Source organism: Stigmatopora nigra, chromosome 11 (assembly GCF_051989575.1).
Source record: "Stigmatopora nigra isolate UIUO_SnigA chromosome 11, RoL_Snig_1.1, whole genome shotgun sequence".
NCBI lineage: Eukaryota > Metazoa > Chordata > Actinopteri > Syngnathiformes > Syngnathidae > Stigmatopora > Stigmatopora nigra.
Window position 1 is genome coordinate 12,969,255 of NC_135518.1, and position 15,109 is coordinate 12,984,363.

Genomic DNA, 15,109 nt, shown 5'->3' on the forward strand with positions numbered 1-15,109 from the left:
TTGTGTGGCTGGCCGTGAAGGAGACGACGAGACGGGGAAGGAAAATCTCCTTCCTTAGCTCGCGATTGCATTTAGCTGTCAACACATGGGACGCATTTGGACGTTCAAATCAAAGGTCACAATTTTACGCTTCTCACCGAGCAACGGGAGCCACTCAAGTGGGATCTAAACATGGTTTCCACGGAGCACGTGGCTCGCAAGATACTGACTTACTTGCCATATGTACTTGTTTTGATTGACATGCGATACGAAGGTAAGTCATCGCAGACTGAGGTCAAGTGGAAATCGCACTTTATGATATTTGGTGTCTGTCTGATTTTGGATCGTAGAAGTGGAAATTGGCTAAATCGATCAATGTTTTGGACGTCAGAAGTCAATACATTAGCAGGCTAGCTTGTTAGCTTGCTCGCTCTTCTACCGTTTGTTAAATCTAGGATCTAAAACGTATTGTCTTTGTTAGTGTTCTGGATCAATCGTTGTTTTTGGGGATGCATGTAATGTGACACCAGATCAAAACAGGGAAATCGTATATAGTCATGCTTATAAATTTCCTTTGACAGGATTTGACATCAAATCCATTTCTGGGATTGCATGATCATGCTACATTGGAATTGACGTCTATAGACGTCCAATCTCAGCGATCAAGCGGTTTCTGCCAACTCTGTAAACGGATCTGACGTCTATTGTTGTCAAAGGCAGCCAATGAGTTTCTCTTAAGTTACTTTCTGTTTATGAGTCGAGTTTACTATGATATAAACTTAAAAATCAGCTATACTTTACATGTAAAATCAGATTTTGATGGAGTACAATAGCTTGCCATAATAATAAACCACAATAATATATTATAACTGCTTTTTGTATCCAAATTCCACAGGGCATCTGATAATCGAAATAAAATGTCTAAACAAAAAAAGGACATTTTATGGGCATCTATAAATAGTATAAAATATTTGATAAGATCTTTGTGTGCCTTTGAGAACTGGTTTCAAGACTCCTGACCTACAATGAATGGAATCCACCTAATATATCTTGGGATCAGCTAATTAGTCTCACAAACACATTCATGATAACTAGTCAAGATCGAATAATAGAAATGGTTCATCAAGACTTGGTCTAAAACTCTTCTGAACTGGAGTTTTGAAGGGAGAAAATAGTTTAGGATGATCTGATCTCATTTTCTATATTTGTTTTTGTTGCAGGTGTCAATTGTGGCCGGGAAGGAAGTGTGGACCACCACATGGAGATGGGCAAGAAGCTACTAGCGGCGGGACAGTTAGCCGATGCGCTCTCTCACTTCCACGCCGCCGTGGGTAAGTAGCATAAATTTAAGCCTGCTATCTTTCCAAACTAAAAAAAATACCCGGTTAACATGGTGTCACTTACCTTTGGATGTCTTCTGATCAGATGGCGATTCCAAGAACTACCTGGCCTACTACAGAAGAGCCACAGTCTATCTGGCCATGGGGAAATCCAAGTCGGCGTTGCCAGATTTGAGCAAAGTCATCGAACTCAAGCCTGACTTCACATCTGTGAGTTTTGCGTTCCCAATCTGTTGGAAAAGAAAAAAAAATAAAAAATAAAACAAGGTTTGCCATCATGCAAGCTCATGCAAAAAGCACATACCGTATTTTCACGACTATAAGGCGCACTTGAAAGTCTGAAATTTTCTCTAAAATAGACAGGGCGCCTTATAATCCAGTGTGCTTTATATATGGAAAAAGTGTCATTCATTGACGGTGCGCCTTTAAATGCAATGCGCCTTATAGTCGTGAAAATACAGTCATTTTGATTTTAGGTTATTTTTCGAAATTGTCCCTGGTATAACAAATATTTTTTTTCACCAGGCACGTCTCCAGCGAGGAAACCTCCTCCTGAAGCAAGGCAAATTGGACGAAGCGGAGAGCGACTTCCGAAATGTCGTGAGTAAACTTAACGCTAATGGCGGCATGGCTCTAAAACCATCATTGATCGTCTCTTTGGGCTTTTTTTTACCAGTTGAAAGCTCACCCCGGCGACAAGGACGCCGCCGAAGCTGAGCATCAGCTGACCAAATCGGACGAGCTCCAACGTCTGGTAGCCGAGGCACGGCAGAGCTACCAAAGCAAAGACTACGTAACTGCTGCGGTGCAGTTGGACGCCGTTATCGAGGTAGGGCGCTTTAACCGACAAAGTTACTTGCTTGCATTCACCCGCCTCTGGATTGACGGACGTCCATTTTTCAGACTTGCATCTGGGACGTGATCTCCCGCGAGATGCGAGCCGAGTGCTTCATTCAAATGGGCGAACTGGGAAAAGCCATCAACGACCTGAAGGCAACATCCAAGTTGAGGAATGACAATACGCACGCGTACTACCAACTCAGCAATATTTACTATAATCTGGGCGACCATGAGTTGTCTCTCAGGTGAGTGTAAAAAAAAATCTAGCTGTCTCTTTCCCTTCTTACTTCTACTTTTTTGTGTAGTGAAGTACGAGAGTGCCTAAAACTGGACCCGGATCATAAACAGTGCTATGGTCACTACAAGCAGGTCAAGAAGCTCAACAAACAGATTCGGTCGGCGGAAGATATGATTCAAGAGCAGAGGTGCTTACTTTTGTTTGGCTCGTAAAAGGACAGATTTTGGCTAGTGCTTGAATTCCTTCCAAAATAAAAGTTGGCGTCTTATTCCAGGTACGACGAGGCAGTGAGTAAATATGAGGCGGTAATGAAGACGGAGCCCCACGTGCTTCCGTTCACCCTGCTGGCTAAGGAGCGTATTTGCCATGCTTTAACTCATGTGAGATACCTTCTTTTTTTGCAACTTTTTGACACTTACTTCCATTTGGACATTGCTGTTAGTGGCATTGAAATGTTGAATGTAGTTTGATGAATGTTGCAGGGGCAGCAGCAGATCAGCAAAGCCATCTTTATGTGCAGCCAAGTCCTCAAAGAGGATCCAAATAATGTCAATGCGCTGAAGGACAGAGCGGAGGCTTACATCCAAGATGAACAGTATGAGGAGGGTAAGATTTCCATTGGATTCTTTCTATAGAAAAAAAATGGGGTGGAATTTAGATTATTATTTTTTCCTCTTTCAATTGAATTGTAGCTCACATTTTAAACAGTGCACTTAGAAATGTCTCCTATATAGTCATACCTTAATAAAGAGCTTAATGTGTTCCGGAACTGAGCTCTTATGTCAATTTACTTGTATATCAAATCAATTTTTCCCATAGAAATGAACTAAATACAAATTAATTCATTTCCCATCCTCTGAAAAAATTAGTCTCGTATCTCAAGGCAAATATTTGCTTAAATTTTCTCCGTTTCTCGTATGTTGGGGCACTCGTATGTCAAGGCATTACTGTGTACATAGTTTGCCTTTACTATTTTGCATGGCCAGGTCTGAGGACAGAAATTTACCACAAGGGGTCGCTGTGCCTCCAGCCAAAATTTAGAATGGGATGTGTAAATCAATTTTTGAAAAATCTATTTAACAATCATTATTATTTCTTATTTATACATTTAACAGTGAAGAATTTTGTCCTATTAACTCAAACAAGCATGGGGAAAAATCCTCATCCATTTTGGCATGTCTGGTTAGCATAAAGTATTTCTTTGAGGGGGGTCTTTAATGGCTTAACTTGACTTTATTACATTACATTCTCTTTACCAAAGAACGTGTGGTCGCTCTGCCGGTGTTTGTCACAAATGGGTTCGTTTCCAGTGGTTTTTTTTTTTTCTTTTCTTGAGCTCCTTGCCAATGATGGCTCTTGACAGCCCTGCGGGTTGAAATGGATTAGACCACTATTGACGTCCATGAGCTAAAATGCAAAACAAACTCCCAGCGGGAGCGCTCTGACGGGGTCCAAGCAAGCTTTTAAAGTGTCACAGCCCCAAGTCAAGCATCGCCATTCGCCTTTTAGTGCACACCGCTGGAAAAAAAAAAAAACACATACACACAGCCTCAACTCGAACAACAGTGACATTAAAAGTGGTAGACCTTCCTTGGTGGTAAATGCAAACATGTAAAGACAAATGTAAATGGTATTAGTCATACAGAAAAAATGGCATAGCGAAATACATAAATGTCTTAAAACTGCAATATTAAGCAAAGAACTAAATTAAACATTAAGAAAATATTTGCATTAACTTGTTTCTGGATCTTTGAATACACATTCAACATATGTATTAACTAACTGTGACATTAGTAATTTGACTGATAACTTGAAAGTAGAAGAATTTTAATGTATGCCAAAATTAAGTGTTAGCTGAATAAAAACTTGTTTTTTTTTCGTGCCTTTTGCAGCTGTCAGAGACTACGACACGGCGTCCAAAAACAGCGAAAATGACCACCAGATTAAGGAAGGTCTGGAGAAAGCACAACGTCTCCTCAAGCAGTCTCGGAAGAGAGACTACTACAAGATCTTGGGAGTAAAAAGGTAAAGAAACGCCAAAAAAGAATCACTTTTCCTTTTACACATGGCTCTATCCCATTCTTCGCACGGCAGGACGGCCCAAAAGAAAGAGATCATCAAAGCCTATCGAAAACTGGCGCAACAGTGGCATCCGGACAACTTCCAGGATCCGGATGAGAAGAAAAAGGCAGAGAACAAGTTCATCGACATCGCACAGGCCAAGGAAGTCCTCACCGACCCGGGTAAGCCTAAGACGGATGGTGCTCGGACGTTTGGTCGCCGGTCTTTTGGTCACCGCTCAGTTTACTGTTGAAGCCAGCTCTCAAAATTATATTCATGAGAGAGAGTTTAATATCTAAGAGAGAGAGTTGAATATCTAAGAGAGAATTGAATGTCTAAGAGAGTTTAATATCCAAGTATTGTTTAATATCTAAGCGCTGTTTAATATCCAAGTACTGTTTAATATCCAAGTACTGTTTAATATCCAAGCACTGTTTAATACCTAAGTGCATTTGACCGGCGACCAAACGTCCGGCGACGAAGACGGATTGATGCCCATTATGCCACTTTCCCCTAAAATATGTCCCTTTCTCCCTTCCAGAAATGAGAAACAAGTTTGACCACGGCGAAGACCCCATGGACCCCGAGAGCCAGCAAGGTCACCACGGCGGAGGAGGTGGAGGCAGTCACTTCCACTTCAACCCATTCGGGTCGGGACCCTTTAACTTCAAGTTTAACTTTCAATGAGGACGAACGCGGCGAGATATGAATTAAAAGCTGATACGTGGACTCCTTCATTTTGAAACGGAGACGGCGCTATGCAAACTTCAAGGTATTGCTTCCAAAAGAAAGTGTCGTTTGGTTCAGGAAAAAGCGTTTTGTACGTCACTACACAATTTTTTTTTAAATGATCGGAATGTGTCTTGACCTGTAAATAAAGAGCTTATTTATGTAGATTAAATGCACTTGATTTGCTCGGGTTAACAAAACATGAACTGTTTATTCTCATCTGTACTTGGTTGACATAAAAAAAAAATGGATGACATCCATTTGCTTTAAAAGCCTTAAATGTCTTTTATGACAGAAATGTTGAGGTTTTGAAGGTCGGTCATGTGTTGCCATGGTAACTCGGCAACACTTAATGCTAAAGGAGTTCTCGTGTCAAATAGTCTTAACATTTTTTTTTATATCCCACCTGCTTCCTATGGCTTGGACAAAGTTAAAATGGCACATTTTGTCATGAAATTAATATTTTTTGAGGGTCATAATGACAAGACAGAACAACATTATCATCCTGGAGGAACACAGTTTGTCATAAATATTTTTTTTTTTAAGTTACGACAAAATAAAACAATCCCTTTAATGGATTATTTTAAACCATCAGATGAAATATTTATAAAAAAAGTTTAAATCATTGTCAAAAATACTTCATTTTTGTAAAATAAAGTCCAATTCTACAAACTGGGCCTGTTATGCAAACAGTGCAAAAACACAATGTGTATTTGTAATGTTCTTTGTTTGATTTTTGTTTTTGTGAACATTCCTCCCCCAAAAAAATACTTTTTCCTAAATGCCGAAACGTGATTTCAGTGCAAAGTATGCTAGCACAAACCTGCTGCTGCTTGCCAAGTCCCTCTGGGTAATTTTAACACTTGAGACGTGACGACTGGATGGTGCAAATTGACTGCCAGAGAAAAGGTGATGAAGATCCTACAGCTCAGCGAATTAACTGACTGCACCTTTTCTCACCTGACACCTTTGCTAAAGTTCATCACGTTTGTGTTCTGTGAAAGAAAAGACAAAAGCAAAAAATCTTAATTTCCTTACATTAAAAAAAAACGCTTTCATTCCAGTATAAATGAAAGAAACAAGTTAATATCCGTCCTGGGAGAAACATGCCATGATACGCCCTCTTTTGGAAAAAGAAATGCATTTTATTTCCGGGAAAGTTATGTTTTCTGAGAAGAAAAACAGACACTTCCAATTTAACGCTCATAATGTTTTTTTTCTTTGATAAAGTTGACATATTTTAGGGAATAGAACGTAGAATGAAAGAAATAATTACCTTGGTTGCCTTGTGATGGCGTCGGTCTTAATGTAGTGTGGTTTTCCTTTAGGAGCCGCTTTATTTCATCATCGTATCCGGTCCACTCGGGTACGATTCTCGCCGCCGCTGTCAATTTTGGCTCTTTGGTTTTGGGGTTATTACACTGCGCCACAAACGCCAATGAGGAATAATAAAGGCTGAAGACCCCTACCCATTCGAAAATCCCATTTTTACCAAGTCTATGGTCTTGGCGGACGTTTTGGAACCGTCACTACACCACGTTTCACACCACAGCCATTCCTGAGGTAGAGACTTGATGGCCACTTGGTGGATCATGTTGTTGGGGAGGTCCTACAAACCAGTATAGGTGGACCCCAGTGTAAGGGTTATGTGGAATGCCATGGTCATGCAATGTGTTCCTTTTAACCTGGTCCAAGTTTGACAGGCTGTTGGGGTCCTGGCTCAGCGCTTGGTACTGTCCTCGGAGTCTGTCCCCGGCCGCCAACTTGCGGAACTTCTTCAAATCCACCACGTAGAGGGCGCTGTGAAAGAAAAAATGGCTCAAGGGTGCTGTTTTGCAAGGGAAGGGAGCAAAACATACCTAATGTGGTACTTTCTGTGTCCCAAATGCGACGCCCAGTAACCGCTTTTCCAAAAGCGATAGCCGTCCATCTCCGTGCGGCTGTCGCAAAAAGGAGTGTAGCCATAGGGGGCGCCCTCCAGGTCGAGATCCCGCAATTCCTTTAGGTCAGCTCGCACTATCTGAGAGGAGAAGAAGAAACCGAGCTCCAAATCCATCTTGGCGCTCGGTTTTGAAGCTGACCTGGTCGGCGTCCACAAAGATGATCTTGTCCACGGCCAGTGGGAAGAGGACGTCCAGGAAAAGGATCTTGTAGCCCCAGATGATGCGTTGCTTCTCTGTCTGTTGGTGGAGCCAGCGTGGCCATTTGTACTGGACCAGCTCGTACTGGAAGCTGTAGGATTCGGCCATGTGGGAGATGGTTTCCTATGGGGCGGAAATGTCATTGAATTGAATTGAATTGTCATGGTGGAAAGCTGGAATTGACAGAAAAGCTGATTCTGAAAAAACAGACAAAAAATATAGTTGACGATCCAGAAAAAGGAGCAAAATAATAGCAGACTATCTTCGAATTTTTGTTTTACAGTTTGTAAAATATTTGCGGTCAGGAGTCGTCAATCTGAGTAAATATGTGCGTGCTTCTAGATGATGAAATCAAAGTGAATTTGGCGCTGCTATGTTATTTTCTGGCTGAAGGTAGAAGTCAAATCAAAGCAACGATGACATCAAAAGGAATTTTACAGAGCATGCATCATCCAAAAGTGCTCTAAGCCCACTTGTACTATTTATTTCAAGTGATAGAAGCGGCATAAAACGTAGCGGCAATACCTTGAACGAAGGGGACAGGTAATTCTTGAGGAACCAGAACTTGACGGGCGTTTTGGTGTGGCGAAGGACGGACAGCATCATGATCCTGAAATCCAAGACAGAAAAGATCACTTTTAAAGGACTGGAGTGGAACCGATGAGAAATGAAGAAGCACTCTTACCGCAGAAAACGCTCGTAAAGATGACCCGAGGCGACTGAAAATATGTTTAGAACATCCTCCTTCTCCGTCTTCTTCTTTTGGCCGTCATCCTTCTTTGGGCCTCCACCTGCGATGCTTTAGAGCACACAACAATTTGCTTTATTTTCCCCTAGATGGATGTCTTTCATAAAGCAGGTTTAAAAGACAATACAAATCTCCATGGAACTCCCAATGGAACTGCCATGATTAATCGTCAAATTGCTAACTAACCCATACTGATTTTAACCCAGTGGTGGGCAAACTTTTGGTCCCGGGGGCCACATTGACTTTAAAAATGTCATTTAGATGGGCCGGGTCAGCACAAGATACGATACAAATAAAAAAGTGCATCCGTTAACAGTACATATGAAACATAGTAAACAGAATAAAAAGGACTAAAGTAGTATGAAGTGATTATAGATGTACTACTCCCATCAACCAATGCTTGTTCTTTAAGAATACGTATCTAGAAGCATTATTCGACAGAAAATAGGTCCTGTAGATCTAGCGTTTGAGCGGAGGTCTGTTATGGCCACCATTGAGTGCATCTACAGTCACAGTATGTAGCTGTATCAAAGCAAGTACTACATAGGGCCTTGAGGTTAGAAAGCAACTTCAAGACAGAGCGAAAGGGTGTCCTTCCCCAGCCGTTCGGACATTTGCTATGCAGCCCACGTATTTTGGGTCCACACCAACAGCACGGTACCTGCATCAACCCGTTCTGCTCAAAATGTATCCAGCGGGAATCCTAATGAAAAAAGGCTTTCACCTGAACTAACCTTTGTCTAGATAGTGTGCAAAAAGTGCAATACATACTGATTATTTGCAAATGGCAGTCAATGAGTGAATTGAGTTAGAAGACAAATTAGGTGGTTATTGTTAGCATAGGCCAAGGGTGTCAGACAACTTCAACTCGATTTCATGTGGGCCAAAACATTTTAGATATTATATTAAGATTTTTTTGAAGAAATGGATTAAAAATGAACTAAAAACACTGAAAAAATGGATTTAAAAATCCAATTATTGATTTAAAAGGGGGAAAATCAGGAAATATAATATACATCTATCATTTTAGTTTGATCCTAAAACCAAAAGTCAGCTCATAATTTACTTTCCCGGGCCACACAAAATAATCCAGCGGGCCAGATTTGGCCCCCGGACCGCCACTTTGACACCTGTGGCATATACCATTGGTTAATTCAAACTTACGTCAATCAAAACAATATATTTTTTCATCAATACAAACATCACTATTGACGCAAACCCCACCTAGATCATAACAAGAACTCCAACTACTATAAAAACTCCATTCAATGACCCAAAAAAGTTCAATGTGTTGCATCCACATTGTCTATCTTTTCTCAAAAGTGCTCCAAACGTCTTCCAGGGCAAACGTTAGACAAGATCACACAGTTAAGGAGGCAGCTATTGGGGGTGAAAACCACACACGCCAAAAAATACACATACCTACAAAAGCACCTATTTTTTGCAATACTAGCTCTTACAGCATAATAATGGAGTCTGGAGCCTGGGGATGAATAAGATCTCCTGAAATCATAATGTCACGTTGACAAAGGAAGTCTACTTGATCCTGCCAATCATCTCACAAGGGGGAGAATTTGCATACAAACCTTGCTAAGGAGTCCCAAAGGCCTTTACTTTCACTCATTTCACTTAAAAGATCTTCATTCATTTTCTCTGCCTTTTTCTGGACCTGGGAAACAAACAAATCACATTCTCAAGAGTGAGATAAGCATTTATGAGATTGGTGATTTTCATACAAGACTTTTAGTTTTCCAAGTTGTGTCAATTATTTTTAAGTGCAATTTCCCATGTTTCCAGTGATAAATGTAAAACCGTTTACATGCTCATGTATTGCAAATTCAAATGGGATAACCTAACCTAGTTTAATACTGTTTTTCCCCTCCATTGGTTTATCAGCTTGCTTTTATTGAGCATAACTCAAGAATGAATAAACAGAATTTTCTGGTGGTCTAATGAGGTCAAAGGTCACAGATGTAAAAAAAAAAAAAAGTCACATTTTGCTGCTTAAGCAAATATTTGCTCTTTTAGAAACCTCCTTTAGTTTGTTTTTGTATTGGATTACATTTGTTGGCCTATGTTTATATACATTATTTACCCTATTGGATGAAAAGAGCTTGTTTTTTATTTATTTATTAACAGCCAAGATAAAGAAAAAGCTACAGAACTTTACTAACTCCACCCAGTAAAAAATGAGAAAGACAATGAATTAATTTGAGCTATTTTCCCTTTTTTTTGCTTTTTAAATACTCTATTTAAATTGAGTGTTGTTATTTTTGTTACTATTGTCATGTGATGTGAAACCCTCTAAATTACCTGATGCTTTTTGCCTTATTGTCATTGAAAAGAATGACTTGAAACCCACCCAATTTTTGTAAGGCCCCCAACATCACCATTTGGACTGTGTTTGACTTTGGAGGGTCCAATCTACACAATCAATTATTAATAATCCTCTGATCAAAATGCTTCATAAATATGCAAGAGATGCAACAACACACTCACCCGAACTTTAATGATCTTAGCGTGGAAGCTGTTGAGCAACACAACAACATCAACGTCCTCTCCCGGGGAATCGCTTCCATCGTGCCTACCAAATGAAAACATAACGTTATTCCCACTAATAACCAAGGCGGAAATATAACAAGCAAAGAAAAATCAATAAATTAATCATTTTAACTAACGACATTGACGCAAACGGGAATTTTGCATGCAATGAACTTCATTAGTCTCAATAATCATCACGACTAATAATTACCCGATATAATATCAACACAGCATGTAGAAAAGTAATATAAGCCAGCCAGTTGGTTCCAAAATGGAGGCGTTTAATGAGTACTCAGTGGCAAGTAGATTATTATTATCCTGCCATAAAAAGTGCACATAAATGGCTCGTGTGTACAATCAGACTTTTTTCAAAGTCATTAAAATGAATTAATTCAAAGACGAGGTGCATTTCTTAGTTTGTACACCTTATCTTAACATGATTTATTATTTATAATGAATTCAAATGAAGACTCAATTGAATTACAGACGCTCCCCTACTCACCAACATTCAACTTACGAACAAACGGTAGATACGAACATGTCTGGAAATTGCGTTTATGTGGAAAAATGTTGGGAAGTACTGCTTATTTCTGTCGCTAATACCGACGCCTGGCGCTGTGAGAACTCACCCAACAACTACCTTCCTCTGCCTAGTTCTATGTTTTTTTTTTCAGTACAAACCAATACTGGTTACTTATACAAGCCTTAAACATACAAATGTACTCATATAAACCTTCAATATACTTCTATAGGCCTTAAACATAAATTATAATAGAAAATATAGCACTGAATCCACTTCAATTTGAACAATTTTAACTTATGAACACTCAATTTATGAACACTTTCAACTTATGAACACTTTCAACTTATGAACAAGCGCTCGGAACCTAACCCGTTCGTAAGTAGAGGAGCGTCTGTACAGTTGTTTTACGTAAGAAACACATTGCCATTTATATTTCTTTTCTACAATGTGTAAGATGTCTGACTTGATAAAAATAAAATCCCGTGCACTATCGATTTTGTACCGCTGCCCTTTTGTGGCGATTGGGCTGAAGAGTGGGGACTCATTTGTTTTGGCAGGTGCGATTTACTGAGTCTAATGGTGACTTATAGTCTATGATGCAGACTAAGCCATGGAGGACCCAAATAGGTTCGAAAAAACTCTAGAATTAAGCTTATCATTCTGACAAATGGCTCGGTTCTATAGTGGACTAATGGCCCGCTCCGGCGCTAAGCTTTTTTAAATTTTTTTGCAGCGGGACTCGTTTTGGCTTTAGGGCGCTTTGTAAAATACGGACAAGAGATCAATCTGGATGCTTTGAGTCAAGGAATGGAGAGCCCGCCATCTCAATCATGGCGGTCGGCGCGAGGAATTGTCGCAATTGCGGTGGCGGCGAACGCTCGGTTGTGATCAGCCACCAAAGCGTAACAAAGTGCCCGCTAACCGGCAGAATAATGACGCTGCCAAGGTGAAAAATGACATCACCTTTTTTTTGCTTCACCTAGAGGATTGGAGAATAAATCTTAGCTTGTCCTATACGATTTTCGGTGGGAGAACCCGAGCTACTTGGCGTCCTAAATCTTCTGGTGTCAGGGAGGACGAGACCCGCGATCCTATAGGGTCACGTAAAATGGAAGAGCGAGTGGATTGCGTACATGGACACGGCTGAGTAGGGTTGGGGGCTATTACTGTACATGGCCTGGACAAAAGAGGCTCCAAGTTTCTTTGGGAAAGTTTTCAGAGCAATAAAATGGCGCCAAAGCACTTTTTAGTAACTGTAGTGTATTCTACTGTCTTGTATGGTGTGACATTATACCCCCAAACCATGTATTCTCCTTAATAGAAGAAGAAGAAGATTCCTAACGGCCTCCCCCCTCTGCGCAGAGCACAACTCCCCGCACTCATCAAAACCTGCTGGCGAGATAGTGTCAGCAGTGCGCAGGGTTACCATAACGACCGGTTTCCACAGATACCGGTAGCTAATAGGTGGTAGGTGAAAGCGGCCTTGATTCCAAATGGCTTCTAAAGAAAAACACTAAATTCACTGGACAACAACTTGGACAAAAAAAATGTTTTTCTTTAGTTGTGATCATATTTTAAACTCATTTCGATGTGTGTCATAGAAAAATAATCTCTAATAGGTCTTTAATCTTATAAATTAACTAATAGGGGCTGAAACATTGTCATTCAATGCCTGGTTAAGATGGATTTAATGTTGAGTATTTCTCTCAATGGAAGTGCATGACTTAACTAGTGTGTGTAATATTAAAATAGTTATATCTTGTTATCCAATAGAGAAAAAAATGTCAACAATTTTGGATAGGAGACCCCAAAAATAAACTGTTAGACCTAAAACAAGAAATCAAAAACAATATGCTAAAAGGCCGCAAACCATCACAATTGTTTGGCCAATTTTTTTCAACTATGTGATGAAAAATAATATGCAAACTTTGTAGACTCACGAAATAATCTGGTAGATATCCTCAGATCGTCCTTCTCGCAGCCTTAGGGTCCAAGCGCCGGGATTGGCTTTCAATTGGAAATAACCCTGTTGCAGTAATACACAGCATAAAAAGTACATCAAAAAGTAAACCATGAGTGCAGACTTTCTGTTTTAGGATCAAATTCAAATGAAGAGTATAGATGTATATTACATTTCTTGATTTTACCCCTTTTAAATAAATCATTGTCATTTTTAATCATTTTTTTACTGTTTTTAGCTCAAAAATCACTTTGTAAAATCTAAAAAAATATATATATAAAAAGCTAAAATAAACATTGATTTAGATCTATAAAAAACTGAATATTCAGGGCTTTTAGTCCAGTTCTTTTAATCCATTTATAAAAAAAAAACTGTATACATAAATAGTCACTCACCAGGTTAGCCATGACGATGGTGTCATGCATGACGGGGTTCTGACCGGAACCGAGTGTAAACTGCAAACCACGTGGCGGCTGGCCGCTGGACAGGTCGAAACAGTGACCCTCCAGCAAGAGATACTCCAGTTCGTACTCTGCGGTCACGGTTCCGCTCACCTGCTTGGACGTGACAATTTGATTAGTTTGCCGTCAGAAATGATGGAGTAGAGAAGTCGGATTGAAGGCGTACCTCCTTCAGGTGGATGTTATCCAAGTCGTGTGGGCTGCGGAGCGCCTGTACCATCCAGCCTTCCGGCGTAATCATATTGAGGGTGAGAAGCGGTGATTCCGGGAGGTCCCTGAAGCGGGCCAGTGGACCGGCGGACACGGTGTCGTTGGCCAGGAAAGCGACGTCCGACTCCAGCACAAATGAGTAAAAGCTGTGTACAAACAACATAGAACATGGCTGTCAGACTTCAGGTGGGCCGGACCATTTTAGATATAATATTCAGTTGTTTTATTTATAAATGGATTAAAAGAAGTGGATTAAAATACCTGAATATTCAGTTTTTTATAGATCTAAAACAATGTATATTTTAGCTTTTTTTTAAATATATTTTTAGATTTTACAAAATGATTTTTGAACTAAAAACACAGAAAAAAATTGATTAAAAATGACAAGATTTATTTAAAAGGGGGAAAATCAGGGAATTTAATATTATTATATATCAATAATAGATATTATTATAAATCTATATTATATCTGTACTTTATATTATTTATCTATACTATATCTATACCCTATATTATTATATATATATACTATATCTATATTCTATATGATTATTATATATGTATACTCTATATCATTATATATCTATACTATATCTATACTCTTCATTTTAATTTGACACAAAGTCGGCACTCATGATTTACTTTTCCCGGGCCACACAAAATAATGCAGCGGGCCAGATTTGGCCCCCAAGCCACCACTTTGACACATACCATAGAATGTCAAAAGTATTTGAGTGAGCCCGACATTGGCCACGCTGTAAAAGTTATTTTTTTTCCATCTTGATTTGTCGGGCTGCTTTTTTTTGTGGCAATTCTCTCCCAGCTGCGAAAGTGGGCCCAGAGCAATAAGGTGGCAATATTAAGCAGATAGCAATGGGTTTAATCTGGTGGAGTGAAGGAGGAGGAAAGCGCCTGGGCTGAGCGTCCGAGGACACTCAAACGGGCCTGACGGGAACGCCTAATTACAAGTGGAGTTTGAATCGTACCTCTTGAGGGGCATCTCGGACAACTTGGCTCTGCAATTGGTGAACAGGCGCAGCCGTAAGTTGACCACTTGACTGAGGACCTGCGGGAAGCCACACAGGACAAAGACGACATTACAATTAGGAAAGAAAAGGAAAGGCAACAACAAACGGTGGAAGAAAAACGACCACTATTAAGTCGCCCAGCATTCAATTCAACATACATCTTATACTTAGAAATGTGTATTGTCTAAAGTCTTTGTGTATTTAAAAGGGATGTAACATTACATCAATTGGGATTGATACATTGATTAATCAAAAAACAACTAATAAAATTGATCCAAAATATAAATAATGCAAAATTCCAAAATGAATT

At 39.8% G+C, this 15,109-nt stretch overlaps 2 protein-coding genes across 3 annotated transcripts in view; one reads left to right on the forward strand and one right to left on the reverse strand.

The window, feature by feature from the left end:
* On the forward strand, positions 1-5,893 carry LOC144203901 (dnaJ homolog subfamily C member 3-like). The gene is given in 12 exon segments (XM_077727495.1): positions 1-253; positions 1,200-1,310; positions 1,405-1,529; positions 1,845-1,990; positions 1,992-2,148; positions 2,223-2,404; positions 2,465-2,584; positions 2,672-2,777; positions 2,880-3,003; positions 4,290-4,422; positions 4,492-4,640; positions 5,000-5,893. Coding segments are annotated over 12 exon segments (1,581 nt in total). The 5' UTR covers positions 1-171; the 3' UTR covers positions 5,146-5,893.
* The window catches only part of uggt2 (UDP-glucose glycoprotein glucosyltransferase 2), a 27,888-nt gene continuing 18,157 nt past the window's right edge, over positions 5,379-15,109 (reverse strand). The window contains exons 27-41 of one of the 2 annotated variants that reach the window (XM_077727490.1): positions 14,758-14,837; positions 13,728-13,917; positions 13,496-13,654; positions 13,081-13,166; positions 10,576-10,660; positions 9,663-9,745; positions 8,014-8,127; positions 7,854-7,938; positions 7,269-7,451; positions 7,047-7,207; positions 6,873-6,987; positions 6,680-6,796; positions 6,464-6,608; positions 6,148-6,182; positions 5,379-6,082 (exon numbers count right to left, since the gene is read on the reverse strand). In XM_077727490.1, the coding sequence (XP_077583616.1) occupies positions 6,160-6,182; positions 6,464-6,608; positions 6,680-6,796; positions 6,873-6,987; positions 7,047-7,207; positions 7,269-7,451; positions 7,854-7,938; positions 8,014-8,127; positions 9,663-9,745; positions 10,576-10,660; positions 13,081-13,166; positions 13,496-13,654; positions 13,728-13,917; positions 14,758-14,837 (1,626 nt within the window). In that variant the 3' untranslated portion in view covers positions 5,379-6,082; positions 6,148-6,159. Of the gene's footprint in view, positions 6,183-6,463; positions 6,609-6,679; positions 6,797-6,872; positions 6,988-7,046; positions 7,208-7,268; positions 7,452-7,853; positions 7,939-8,013; positions 8,128-9,662; positions 9,746-10,575; positions 10,661-13,080; positions 13,167-13,495; positions 13,655-13,727; positions 13,918-14,757; positions 14,838-15,109 lie in introns of both variants that reach the window. The other variant, XM_077727489.1, reaches the window with a different exon arrangement.